Source organism: Styela clava, chromosome 15 (assembly GCF_964204865.1).
Source record: "Styela clava chromosome 15, kaStyClav1.hap1.2, whole genome shotgun sequence".
Taxonomy (NCBI): domain Eukaryota; kingdom Metazoa; phylum Chordata; class Ascidiacea; order Stolidobranchia; family Styelidae; genus Styela; species Styela clava.
Window position 1 is genome coordinate 11,731,846 of NC_135264.1, and position 13,009 is coordinate 11,744,854.

The 13,009-nt window shown below is 33.1% G+C and overlaps 1 protein-coding gene across 2 annotated transcripts in view; it reads right to left on the reverse strand.

Annotated features, from left to right (window-relative positions):
• Positions 1–13,009, reverse strand: part of LOC120333851 (lipoxygenase homology domain-containing protein 1-like) — a 32,680-nt gene that overhangs the window by 3,304 nt on the left and 16,367 nt on the right. For both annotated transcript variants that reach the window (XM_078120490.1, XM_039401238.2), the window contains 22 exons: positions 10,479–10,511; positions 9,924–10,171; positions 9,383–9,522; positions 8,994–9,073; positions 8,744–8,889; positions 8,337–8,424; positions 7,890–8,099; positions 7,423–7,624; positions 6,764–6,939; positions 6,255–6,378; positions 5,974–6,092; positions 5,509–5,798; positions 5,094–5,351; positions 4,307–4,468; positions 4,014–4,142; positions 3,762–3,928; positions 3,440–3,596; positions 2,866–3,111; positions 2,327–2,459; positions 1,818–1,948; positions 1,139–1,329; positions 242–548 (listed from right to left, as the gene is read on the reverse strand). In XM_078120490.1, coding sequence (XP_077976616.1) covers positions 242–548; positions 1,139–1,329; positions 1,818–1,948; positions 2,327–2,459; positions 2,866–3,111; positions 3,440–3,596; positions 3,762–3,928; positions 4,014–4,142; positions 4,307–4,468; positions 5,094–5,351; positions 5,509–5,798; positions 5,974–6,092; positions 6,255–6,378; positions 6,764–6,939; positions 7,423–7,624; positions 7,890–8,099; positions 8,337–8,424; positions 8,744–8,889; positions 8,994–9,073; positions 9,383–9,522; positions 9,924–10,171; positions 10,479–10,511 — 3,737 coding nt within the window. The remainder of the gene's footprint in view (positions 1–241; positions 549–1,138; positions 1,330–1,817; positions 1,949–2,326; positions 2,460–2,865; positions 3,112–3,439; positions 3,597–3,761; positions 3,929–4,013; positions 4,143–4,306; positions 4,469–5,093; positions 5,352–5,508; positions 5,799–5,973; positions 6,093–6,254; positions 6,379–6,763; positions 6,940–7,422; positions 7,625–7,889; positions 8,100–8,336; positions 8,425–8,743; positions 8,890–8,993; positions 9,074–9,382; positions 9,523–9,923; positions 10,172–10,478; positions 10,512–13,009) is intronic.

Genomic DNA, 13,009 nt, shown 5'->3' on the forward strand with positions numbered 1-13,009 from the left:
TTAAACAGAAAACAAAATTTGAATTGATGTTGAAATGTAGTAATGGTGTCAGCCCTATGATAAGTGTAAATTTACATCGGTTGTCTCTTGTCTGTCAGTTCAACGCTAGATTATGTCCAGGATGTGTGGAATATTCTGTTCTTGACAAAGAAATAAATTGCCCTCAATCAATTTATCATGGGTACCATGCTGCAATTATCATGTTAACCTTTATATGTTACTTTTATCGATTTGAACTTACCTCAATATCAGCTGCATAATGGTCTTCGGCTTTTGATACATTATCCTCAAAAAATTGAAGATCACTAGCATTTTTAGTGCCATACAACTTGAGAGCAAGTCGTGGCAAGTGATTTTTCAAATCAGAATTCTTTTTGTTTGCTTGGTTAACATCACTGACAATGTCCAAAATGGTATGAATGTCGTAAGTTTCCACAACATCATCATTAGGTGAGCTTCGGCGACTTAAAGGCGGGTAAGCTGATAAAATTGTGCTTGTCAAATCCAGTTTGATTTCATTGTTTGGTGCTGACGAGGGTTCAATCCACCTTTACAGAAAGTTTAACAGTTTTTTCAAAACCATTATTGTTACTATGTACAGTTGAATAGTATATTAAAACTAGATCATATTAAGATGGATAATTGAAGATAAGAAGATAATGGTCTAATTTCAATAAGCTTGCATCTGATGAAGAGTGAGTAATACTTTGACGAGAATGAATAGACACATTCAAAAATTAATTCCTAAAAAGAAATGTCAATTCTGTAGTTTGTAGTCTCTTCATTTTTAAGAATAATTCACGTATTTGCCAAAAAAACTTGTGGAAAGAACAAGAGTATCTCAAAATGTTGCGTCCCACTTGTCTCACATTCATCTACGCTTAGGCAAATGGTCCGACGCACTAGTCCCACTTGTAAGAATCCTATTCATACGAATACTTTAACCTTCTACCAAGGTATTAAACACATCTTAACTTGAAACATAGCATGAAACTTTGCTTAATCATTTGCACCACAATACATATCTACCCCATATATTCACTCAGAACAGTAGGACAAGTGTAGCACGGAGGGGCCAGTGTGCTTTCAGGTATGAGACTATGAAAAATACTACATGTATAGTTGTTAAAAATTCTACCTTCCATATTCAAAAGTGAATTCCTCTTTCGAGAAAAATCCTTTCTTTACTTTGATTCTGTCAAGTTTCCATTTGACATTTTTCTCTCCAACACGAAGTGACACGCTTTTCACTTTTTCACCTAAATCAACAGCTTCAGCAAAAAGCATTTCCATTTTACCTGGTTGGAACATGGCACCTGTGTCACCATTCTAAAACATAAATGTTTATATTAAAATGATTGTAAAAAATGACCATAGAGTGACTTAATAGCGATCAAATGTATAGCATTGAGAAAACAAACCTTTTCAAATACTTAGTGGTCTTGCATTGTGTTGAATATTTCAGGCATGTTAAATCAATTATCTTATTATGTTGAATAAACAGATGATTTCTTTCATTAAAAATTTGCAAATCTGGTTTACCCAATAAGATATTAAATGACTGAATATGGAGAGGGGTGATATTTTTGTCGTTTTGGTGAAGAATGGCAATAAGACAGTTGCTTCACATGAAAAACACATTCAGGTTTTCATCATGGCAAGAGCAATCTAACTAATCGTTCCAGTTGTGAGACTTTGGATATGGAATAAGTGAACCTGTGTCATGGTGAGGACAAGTTATTTTGCATGTAATATGCTAACACAAACATGCAAAAGGACTAAAAACGAAAGAAAACAATCGAAACAATTGTATATACCGATTTTTTGTGCAGATGTCGCCATCCTGTGTCACCATTTTCTCCAGATAACATTACGTCAACTTTCATGTTGTGGTTAGAATGTGCAATAGAATCACTCGCAGTGAAGAACATGATGTAGTAGTCATACACTGAAAAAAACACTTGCATAAAAAGATACCGTGAGTAGGAACTATTAAATAGCAAATATTTAAATACAACTCGAAAAGCATCAGTCACAAACACCTTAATTGAATTAGTACTATGGTACAGCCTAACCAAAATAATTTCATTCATTTCAACACATAATATTCTACTATATCTCAGAATATACATCCAAAACAATTTTCATCATCAAGAAGTTTAGCTTATATTACAGGGATTTTTTGTCCGTACTTTATTTAAGAATATGTAAGAAGATATATAATTTGATGTGTTTGTAGTCTAGTTTTTTTAATTATCGACTAATGACTCGACTTCATTGATAACCGGAGCTGTGTGTAGTGTTTTTATAAATACAAAAATCTCACTTTTAAGAGGAGGTTTTCTGACTCGCATGACTGGTAATTCACGTACAGTATTTCGATTGCTTCCTTCCCAAACTGGAGCTTCATCAAAAACAAAGTGAAGTTTTTCTCTGGAGTCAAGATCTGCCATTAACAACTAGACAAAAGAATATAAAATAGCATGAACATATAAATATGTATATAAAAAATCATACTAAACACTTGTGACTGGCATAAGTCTAAATCTCCAGTTAAACAAGTGAATACAATTATTTTCAAGATGTAATTTGATACATTTTCTAACACAGGGCACTACATAAACAGTCATCAACAAAATTTTACATCTTGGGTGATCTGGTGGACTAAAGTATTATAGTAGACTTTAGTATGTCTAAAAATTAATGATATCCTACTAATGAGGTAAATAAAGTAAAGTATAACAACTTATTATGTTAAAAGAATCAAATCAAATATTAGGTGATCATGATAAAATAGGTTTGATAGTATTGTGTTTCTAGTCCAACGATGAGACTTGCCTACTTTTGCAAACTATAATAATTTACCTCTTCAAAAGGCCAGTCTCTTGTCTCATTCCCATTTTCATTGACCTCTATTCGTATTTTATAAAATCCATCATCTCTGATTCCCTCGGCAGAATTACTGATATTGTCATCAGTTTGTTCCTGCTCATCATCTGGGAAAACAACTTCGAATTCTCTTTCACTGGTTTCAAATTTACAAGTTTTGTAGATTGTCACAGTTGTATCTCCTTGGCGTTTCAGATAGAATGCTATTTTAGCAATGAGAGGCTGAAAAAAGATGAATATCATATGGAATAGAATTTATAAACATAATAATTTATAAACTTGAATATTAACTCAATTGGTCTAGAAGAGTTAGCATTAGACTGATTATTCAATTCATCAAACTCACAAAAATGAGCTAGAGAAGAGTGCTTCCCAGAACCACCATTTAGTTATACAGCAACTCTAATAACCATGTTTGTAATTATAGACATAGATCGTTAGACTCGTTGCATATTAATCATAATTAATCAAATCCAACTCAAGGTTGTTTGATATAGGACTATTATGATCGTATTAATATGGCGTCAATCCTACAATCAAACAAACATACTTCGTCCCTTTCATCATCAACATGATCCTTTGCCTTTAATCTACAATTCCATGATCCTTTTGACATTCTCAAGAAATTACTTGGGTAGTGAAATTTAACTCCAGTAAGATATAAATCTTTTTGAATCACTTTTTCATCCACGCCTTCATCCAACCATCTGAAACAAAAAAATTATAATTTACTATATTTTCAAAGGAGAAACAATTTGTCATTTTACATTTAATTATGATCCTCATTCATTGCAAACTGAAGCAGTGTTCGAAAAATAAAGAAAAAACAAGATATAGCTAAATCAAACAAAAAAATAATAAACAATATTTACTTGTTGCATTGGAATACAAAGTCAGATTTCTTTTCATTTCTTTCCTCTTGTATTGAGACATCTTCCAAGAACCATCCAGCACCTAGTCCACTGCCATTATGGTTAACAGAAATTTTTCGTGGTTCACCAACATCAACCGTTTCTATAGTTACAGTTTCTTGACTTCCCTGAAAAAGATTGTTCATGTTTAACCATTTCCATCATGATCAGCAGCAAAGAAAAATATGAATAAGAAAATATTTATGCTCCTACCTTTTTGAAAGAGTCCCATTTACCAGAGCTTACTTTTCTGAGTCCAGTATCACCATGAGTACCATATAAATTCACCCATACATCTGCATCAGTGTTTGCAGCTGGAAGGTTGCCAGTGTGAAGCTGGAGCTAAAGAAAATATTATTCAAAATATTAACTAATGGTCATGATCATAATCTAACTAATAAACATAATAGAAAGGTTTATGGAGTGGTAAAAGTTACTTGAAGATAGAATCATTTCTGATTCTGAACATTAGCTTCGCATGAAGGAAATTTCCTCAGACAACTTACTTTATAAGTGTGGTGTTCAAGTGGAGGAACATCTGGTCTTACAAGTGGAATGTCAAAATGGAGAATATGCCCATTAATTTTCGTATTCTCCATTTTCTTGTGTTGATTTTCAGAAACATTGAACAAAAATTCTTGCTTGGTATGAAGATCTTTAAGTTTAATCTAAAAAGAGAAAATTTTAGTGAATAGTCATTTTTATAATAATAAAGGGGTGGGATAGGACTTTTATATTTATCCCGGGTGAGAGAAAAAATAATAAAATCACTCAATAATTTAGTGAATGACGAGCTCTCACCAGGTTACTGATGGCAATAAATATTGTTATTACTTAGATCTATTATTATGCTATCATATTTGAGATTAGATTTTACGCATTGGTTTTTTCTTGCTATAAATGTACGAAAGTGTCTTTTCCATATCATTCCCTAATGTATTTTTTCTGTATAGAATTTGAATCGTAGGCAAGTTATATTGTTTTGCCAACACCAGTTGTGAAATGATTTATTCTAGACATATCTGGTGGCAATCATGCATAAAATATGGTTCTTCGTTTGATTCACTGAATGTTCCACATTTCTGTCCGAATAAGGCTCTATACAAGCATAGATTGATTTTTATTTTACTCTGAAATGACTCTGCACAAGCTAACACTCGTGTAAATACTACTTGCAGCATTGCTCTAAACTAGGCTCCAGGAAGGCAGTTCATTATACTTAAATAGCTACAACAATTCTGAAAACAAATATTTTAATTCTGCTAAAACATTAAAGCCTAATGTTTTAATTACCTTGTTCAAATTAGGATCCCATTGTTTGCAACCAAGCCGCACTAAATACAGTGTTCCCATATCCGATCCAAGCAGAAGACAAGTTTCTACAATTTTCATATCTTGTTTTATTGCTTTCTTTCTTTGTGGATTCAAAGCAGATAAATGTAGATTTTCTGATGAATTTCTGGTTCCAAATACTTGTACCGTAACTTTATTTTTTTCTAAGTTCTGAATCATAATAATTTCATCTGAATCTTCATGTGCTTCTTTGTCATCCTGAGAAGATTGTCAATTTATTAACGATGACTACCGGCTACCGCTATGAATTTTAGCAAACGCCCTAATTTTTTTGTCTATTTTGTTAGCGGGTTGAATTTCAGTGTTTTCAGGATCAAAATTTAGCAAGCACTAGTTGTTAAAATATTTCGCATACCTGTGAATAATAAAATGTAAGATTCCACACTCCCTCCGAACTCCTTTGTGCTTGTTTTGGTCCAGACATATCCAATTGATTTGATGACGGCTTTATTGAATAAGGGCTTGATTTATCCAACAGATCTTCAGAAAGCTCAAATATTTTTTCAATGCGCTCTTCTGATGTTGTTGTTTTGAATATGTGATCAACTTCAGATTTATATATCATTGAGTTAATGGAAGCAACAGCACTAGAACTTGGATGATCTTCAATGCTGATGGAAATAGTCTGAAGAGTCCAACCATCACCTAGGAAACGAATTTTTTTTGATTCATACCAGAAAAACTTGGTAGTTGATTGTCGAAGACAAGCCCATCACCTCATAGTGTAAGAGAACACAAGAACACTACTTGTTTATATTCAGATTTTAACCCAAACTGTTCAAAGAAACTCAACTTCAATGAAAAAACATAAATATTATACTTTTATCTTGTTCCTCTGATTCGTACATGACTCCAACAGACGAAAGTCTACCAAGATCTACAGAATCAAGTTTGAACAGATATCCATCCTTTTGTTCGGTTGCATGGAAACTTTGAGTCCTGTAAAAAAAGACAAAATTTTAGTCTAAAAATTTAAGTTCAAATTTCACTTATTTTCGTTTAATTATCCGCTATTAATGTATTTATATAAACATTACTCTGATATTGACCTATTGACTACATAGTTTAACCATACAAACCGAAAATTTAATGAAAAATTACCCTGAGATAAATGTCCTGTAACCTGAATCCCCAGATTCTCCAAATAAATTCATTTGCAATTTTCCAGTTGGAACGAGATTGGTTGATGCTGGTGACATTACAACATCAATGAGGTAGCGGGTGACTAAAAGCAAAAATTTATTAGAAAATTTTCCATTTTTTATGCACGAAACATTATTCCAGAGCAAATAATGCAATTGTCAGGAGAAAATGATAGACAAGCGCATGCATCTGAAACGAATAACTAGTTAACTATCATCTCATGTCCATCATGGGCTGATAATAGGATGATGGATCGTGGTTTTTCATATGATTAAGTTGTCTAATTAGCTTTCCACTCATCTGGGTTTGGTAAACAATCGTGTACATTGTTAGTGAAGGTAACTAAAATTGATTCAATGACCAGACTAGCACATTATCAATCCAGAAAATATTTAAACTTGAAAATTTTCCACTGATAAGAGGGAGCAAACTCTCACTCACATATAAACTCACTCATAAACACTCACCCTTGGACAGAGGTTTCTGTGGTTTTATCACTGGGAGTTCCTTCGTAGTAGATCCACTCTCTGAATGAAGTTGAGTATGAAATGCAAATTGTATTTGTTCTTTTGTTCGAGTGTTTTGAAGAGAAATATTCTCGAGAAACAGGTTGGCTGAGGTATTGTAGTCTGGTATTCCAACTCTAAAACATTTGAAACAAAACAATTAGTTTTCTATAGCAGAACATTATACACCAAAGTCAAGGTTGAAATTTTACCCTTCCTAGTTGTTTATTAAATTTGTCATTATTTTACGGGACGTGTTTACGGCAGGGTAGATTTATTTATGTGATGTTAATCTGAATTACTGGCAAGGCAGAACTCCTGATACAAATAAATTCAGATTTGAGTGTCAAGTTTAGGGAAGTTTATCTATAGCTTCTTATAACAGGAATTGAATAAAGGCGCAACAATTTTTTAACTTGAATAATGGACAGTGAAAAACGAAATTGTTATGTTTTACAAAACAAAAGTTTTGTATGAAGTCTATGCACCTGAAACAAATAACAAGTTAACTATTCCCAAATGTGACATAGACTGATAACCGACAATGGTTCGCCATAGGAATAAGTCATCTTATCGACTTTCCTCACGCCATAGAATAAATATGAAAATCCAAAGTATACCTAAGCTTAAATATTTCTCCAATTTCTTTCAAGTTAATCTGAGTTTTCATCTTCTTTCTTCCTCCAGTACTCCATTCTCCTAATGATATAATATCTGATTTTCGAAGTCCATTCGTTCCATAAAAAACTCCAGTAAGATGGATGCGATTTATATCCTCTGTAGCCACCTCACTCACAGAAACATTCACTTCCCATAAACCATCTGTAATATTATTAAAATATGTCAAAAATTTTCATATTTGCGTCCCTACTTTAATAGGTTAAAGTAAAGTATTAGTGACTTCCAAAGGTTTTTATGATCTTACATTAAGAAAATATTCATAAATTGCTAAATGATAACAAATACTGAAAAATATGTCAAATTGAATGTGTTAAATTAAAATTGAGCAAATAAGTTTGTTGTAGACTAATTTGTACTCAATCAATTCAAGATATTTACGCAATATAATTTCTACATCCCAACATACCATGTCCACCTTCTCGACTTGAAAGAGTTCCAAGCCCCTCAAGTTCCTCTTCATGAGAATCAAGAACCATCACGCCAACTGGAAACAGCCGTCTTGATATTTTGAGATCTCCGATATGGTCATCAAGCCAAGCATTACAAGGAAACACCCATTCAGAAGGAGCAAATTCGCCAGCACGAACTGTAACCTTTTCAACATACCATCCAGCACCTGTTATATTTATATGTGTTTATGAAAAACTTCACTCCTAATGGGGCTTTAAATAATATGGTCATGATGGCCAACTGGTTTAATCCAGTTAAACATGCCAGTTGTATTAACACCACTGCACATTCACTCGAAAACCCCCAAAATATGTCAGAATAACTTTACTGACAAATAAAGACATTATGATTATCTAAGACTTATTAATGCCATAAAAGTGAAGCACACAAGAAATATTCTTACCATATCCTTCTCCATCGTGCCCAATAACTAATTCAACAAGTCTACCAAGATCAACAGCTTCAATCGTGAACATATCAATTCCACCTCGCTGCAAAATACCAAATTATATTTTAATAGGAATCAGAACACTTGAAAAAATGTCCATATTCATCTCAGGAGAGAAAGCAATTATGAGACAATTGATGAAATGGCAAAGCATAGCCTATCTACTGAATTGCTGGAATGCTTACCAATTTGAGTGTTGTGATGGACATCGAGCTAACGTCACATATCAAATTTTTTATGGGATTTGAATATACAGGTGAAACATAACATACTCACAATGGTAAGTGTGTGCCCACAGTTTACAACAAGTTTCAAAAATCAAGACTTTAAAGGAAACATTAAATATTCAGATCTGATATTACCTGAAATGAAGCACTATCTGATGAATTGCTTTTAAAATATCGACGACCAGAATCACCCCTGTCGCCTCGGATGAGAGCATAAATATTTGCATCAGTATCAGCACCATGGCGATCTCCAGTGTAGATAGTAACATTGTATAATATGGCTAAAAAGTGAACAAAACGTGTTACGCGATCATAGGATGTTTTTTTGAGGAGCAAAATCCATAAAAAAGATTGAAAGTTGATTGGAAGAAAGGTTTTCTCTTACTTTTCAATGTCTCATGTCCATCACTCACAACAGCAATCTCTCGAACAGTTTCTTGATCATCATCAGCTGTGGAAAGCCATCTGAAAATATAATTTTCCACAATAGAATAGAAAAGGATAAAAAAATTAAAATAGTGTTGAAAGCAGTCAATTTGGGTACATAAAACTGACTACCCTTCGTCTTTACCTTCTGTTTGTGGATTTCCATGAGTGAATTAAAAGAATGCATTAGCGAGATAAAATTGAAATCCCAATGGAAGGAGAAACACAATCATGTCAGATTGTTTTTGAGTGCCAACTCTGCCTTAAATTTGTTGAAATTAATAATTACTCCAATGAAATTTAAAATATCCAGAAAGTCATAATAATATATTCCTTGCTGAGGCATACCTGTTGCAAGGGAATATCAGCTGTTTTTTGCTTGCAATATCTTCCAGAACAATTTTTTCCAAAAACCACGATGACCAAGAACACAAGTGGTTATACGATACTCGAATCTTGTATATTGGGCCGATTTCAGGAATATCAATCTGCAACATAACAGCATTAAAAATTCGGCATAGTTACAAAAAAAATTACAGCTATAAAATATTATACTCTACTAAATATTATATTGTTGGTTGAAGAACTGAAACAAGAACCCTGGGCCATTTATTGTTCAATCAGTCACACAACCTGTAAGAAATTTGATAAGCAATGCCAAAATAAAAAGGTTATTTCACCACTTAACCTTAAATTGAGCCTCCATTTGGAAGAACCAGAAGTTATCTGGTTCAGCATGGACTCTACACATACTATATTACATTAATACATCATGGGTGAAAGGTGGTACTAGCAGGTGACCTGTCATATAATTAGCACCCCGCATACTAACATAGTTGAGCTCAATGCACAAAGCCATTATGCACAAAAATCAGTAACAAAAGTGTACCCTGCATTCATCGGCCTGTCCAGGCCTGAAGCAGTTGGTTATATCTCCAGAAATTCTCAATCCATTTTGACTTTTACTTCGAGATTTTCGTCTCATGCTCGAATCTCGACCAGAGAGAAGAGACTGGATGGCAATCTCCCCAGTTTTCCCTTCATCTCCGTATATCACCATGGTAACTTTTGCATTATCAGGGCAAGACTTCATAGTTGATTGTACACCAGTTGTAATGAGAACACGATATTCTCCGTCTAGAGAATTAATGAAGGAGGTGAATTAAAAGTTTCATAGTTTTTATATTAGATACCCAATATAGACTAGTATACGGATTTGGTTTGCCATATGAACAAGCCGTCTTATCACCATCTATCACACGATATAAATATCATTCTATGTTTTTAAATTTCACTTCGCCCGGATGCATTACTAATATTATTCTCTTGATCTGTATCTGTATATAGTGGTCTACATTCTGCAGCTCGAGTATTCTATTTCTACAACAAATAATTGCATCATATCTAACTGAAAAATTAATTTGTATAAATATATCCCAATTACCTGACACTTTATCTTCGACTATGTCTTCTTCGACTGCAAAACAAAAAAGATTAATATTATTTATTTTATTACGAAATTTTCCATGAAATATCACCAGAATTTTAATAAAAAAACAATGTAGATTTTGATCACAAAACTATGATGTTCTACAAAATCAAACCACTTGTCTGCAACCTTATTAAAGGTGTAAATAATTGGGTGAACTGGAAAGTACCTCTCATAAATGATAGATCTCAAGGCATCAGTGACCTTTAGTTCGAGCCTCGTTCAGAGCATAAAAAGTGAAAAACTGATATAAAAACTGTAATTGGAATAATAATGTCATGTATGGAGAGTTAGTAGCAAACGTTTGTATTACTGAACTATTATTTCAGGCAAGCATATTCAATACAATTATAAGATAACTGAAAGATATTGACTAATAGTAAAGTTGACTAAATCACATTAATCATGAAAATTAATATTTCCTTATATTGTATAAATGATAAAATCTTATTAATCATATATTCCATTGTATTCTATACAAATGATTTATAAATTTTCGTCCATAGCGAAGAAACAAAAAAGGTCTCAGAAATGAGAGATCTCTTTTGAAATATAAATAAAAGAGGCCAATTTTGAGCCAAGAGGGCAAGAACTTGCAAAAATTTATTGAATCTGCTATAAAATTTGATTGACAGGAACTTTGAGATATCCATGGATGCAGATGGATGAAGACAATCATTTTTCATTTGTTACCCACAAAAAATGTTAATTCCAAAGATGAATATCAAAAGTAAAAGGAAATAAAAAAAAAATAAATTAATATTAAAGTCTGCATAATCAAAGAAAAAAGAATAGTAGGGAATAATAGCATTGCATTTGATTTGCTAGAAATTATATGAGGTAGTATTAAAAAAATCCTTTCAAAATTTCTACATATTTATTTCTATTTTTTTCTGATATGATATAGCATAAATTAAAAAGATATGGTACAAATAAGAGGAATCATAAAGATCTATCGTAATGATTAATTTTTCTAAGCAAAATATGACGAGAATCATAGACTAGCATATTGAAGAAAGCAATTTGATTTCATGGGGTTGACAGATATTATGACATCATATTTAAATATGATGATATCAGATTTTTTTAATAATATAGCACCATGTTTTGCAAACTTTTCATAAGAATATTATGATGTCACATTTTTATTCTGATGTCAAGTTCTGTATTATGATGTCATAATTCATAAATTTAACAAAATACCCATCCTTAATACGCTAGTATATATATATATAAATATGTACAAAACTAGCATGCATTAACTGTCTAAATCTGAACTATCATCTAAAATATCATATTTTCATTAAAAGTCATTCCAGACTAATAGAGAGCCAAGATGCAATCTATATGTTATAATGATAATCCGTACCATCCAACAGTCAGTAAGTAGTACTCATCTTTCCATGCATTGGTTGATGGATCTCTTTAACCAGGTTGTGTTGTACACTGTATCAAGCTCTTCCGTATTGGAACAAATAAATGCACAAGGCTAATTTATTTAACTTTTCTTCCACGGTAAGTCTGGTAGAGATGTTAAGTGGGAGTCTAGAGTTAGCGGCTGGCATTTGGAAAGTTTTCATTTTGTTAGACTGCACTTCAGCAACACACTGCAGTGCCTGCAAAGCTATGTTCTCTATTTGTATACAATTGCACTCAACTATATTATATATGGCTTTCTATGGGACTTTCTATGCAAGTTAATGGCTATAGCTGTATGGCATGCACTGTAAATGTCAATGCTTATTTCTGTGTCTGTCATTGGTTCCGTTTCTTACGTTTATATGGTGACACACTTCGACTTCTTGCATTCACCTTTCTCAGCGCCTCACCACGCATTGTTCTCACGACCGATCCTACACGAGGTGAGATTGATATAGATTTACGCTCATCAGGGAGAATGAGAAGATCTTGAGTGTTTTGTGGTAGTGGAGTCATTGATGTTCCTGTTGTGACAGCATTACTTAAATGAGCTATTTGCATAGTGGGATACCGTAGTTTTATATACTGCAGCATTTCTGGGGTGGTTTGTCGCTGAATCGTATCCATATTGTTGGCAAGTTCAAAGGTTAAAGTAGAAGCCAATGTTTCTTCAAAATCTGGTGAGTTGCTACTAAGTCTAACAGATGATGGGCTGTTAGAATTAGACGACTTTGCATTTTTGAAGTTGGGAGAACTTTCTTTTTCCGACAAGGTTACTGGCGTCATCACAGTTCCAGCATCTTTGTAGTGAATTGGTACCAGCATTTCCGGTGTTGTATAACGTGGAGAAGATGGTGTACAAGATACGCTATCTTGTTTGAAATGTTCGCTAGTTTTCTTATTTTGAGTTGATCTATATTGAGGTCGGACTTCACTTTTTACACTTCTGCGAATCCTTGCTTTACTCTTTGACTTTCGTGTAGAAAAGTACTGACTACTGGTACTCGTTTTTTCATCGCTTGACATAGTTTGCCACAGTCGTCTCGAATTTTTACGTCGAAGTACTA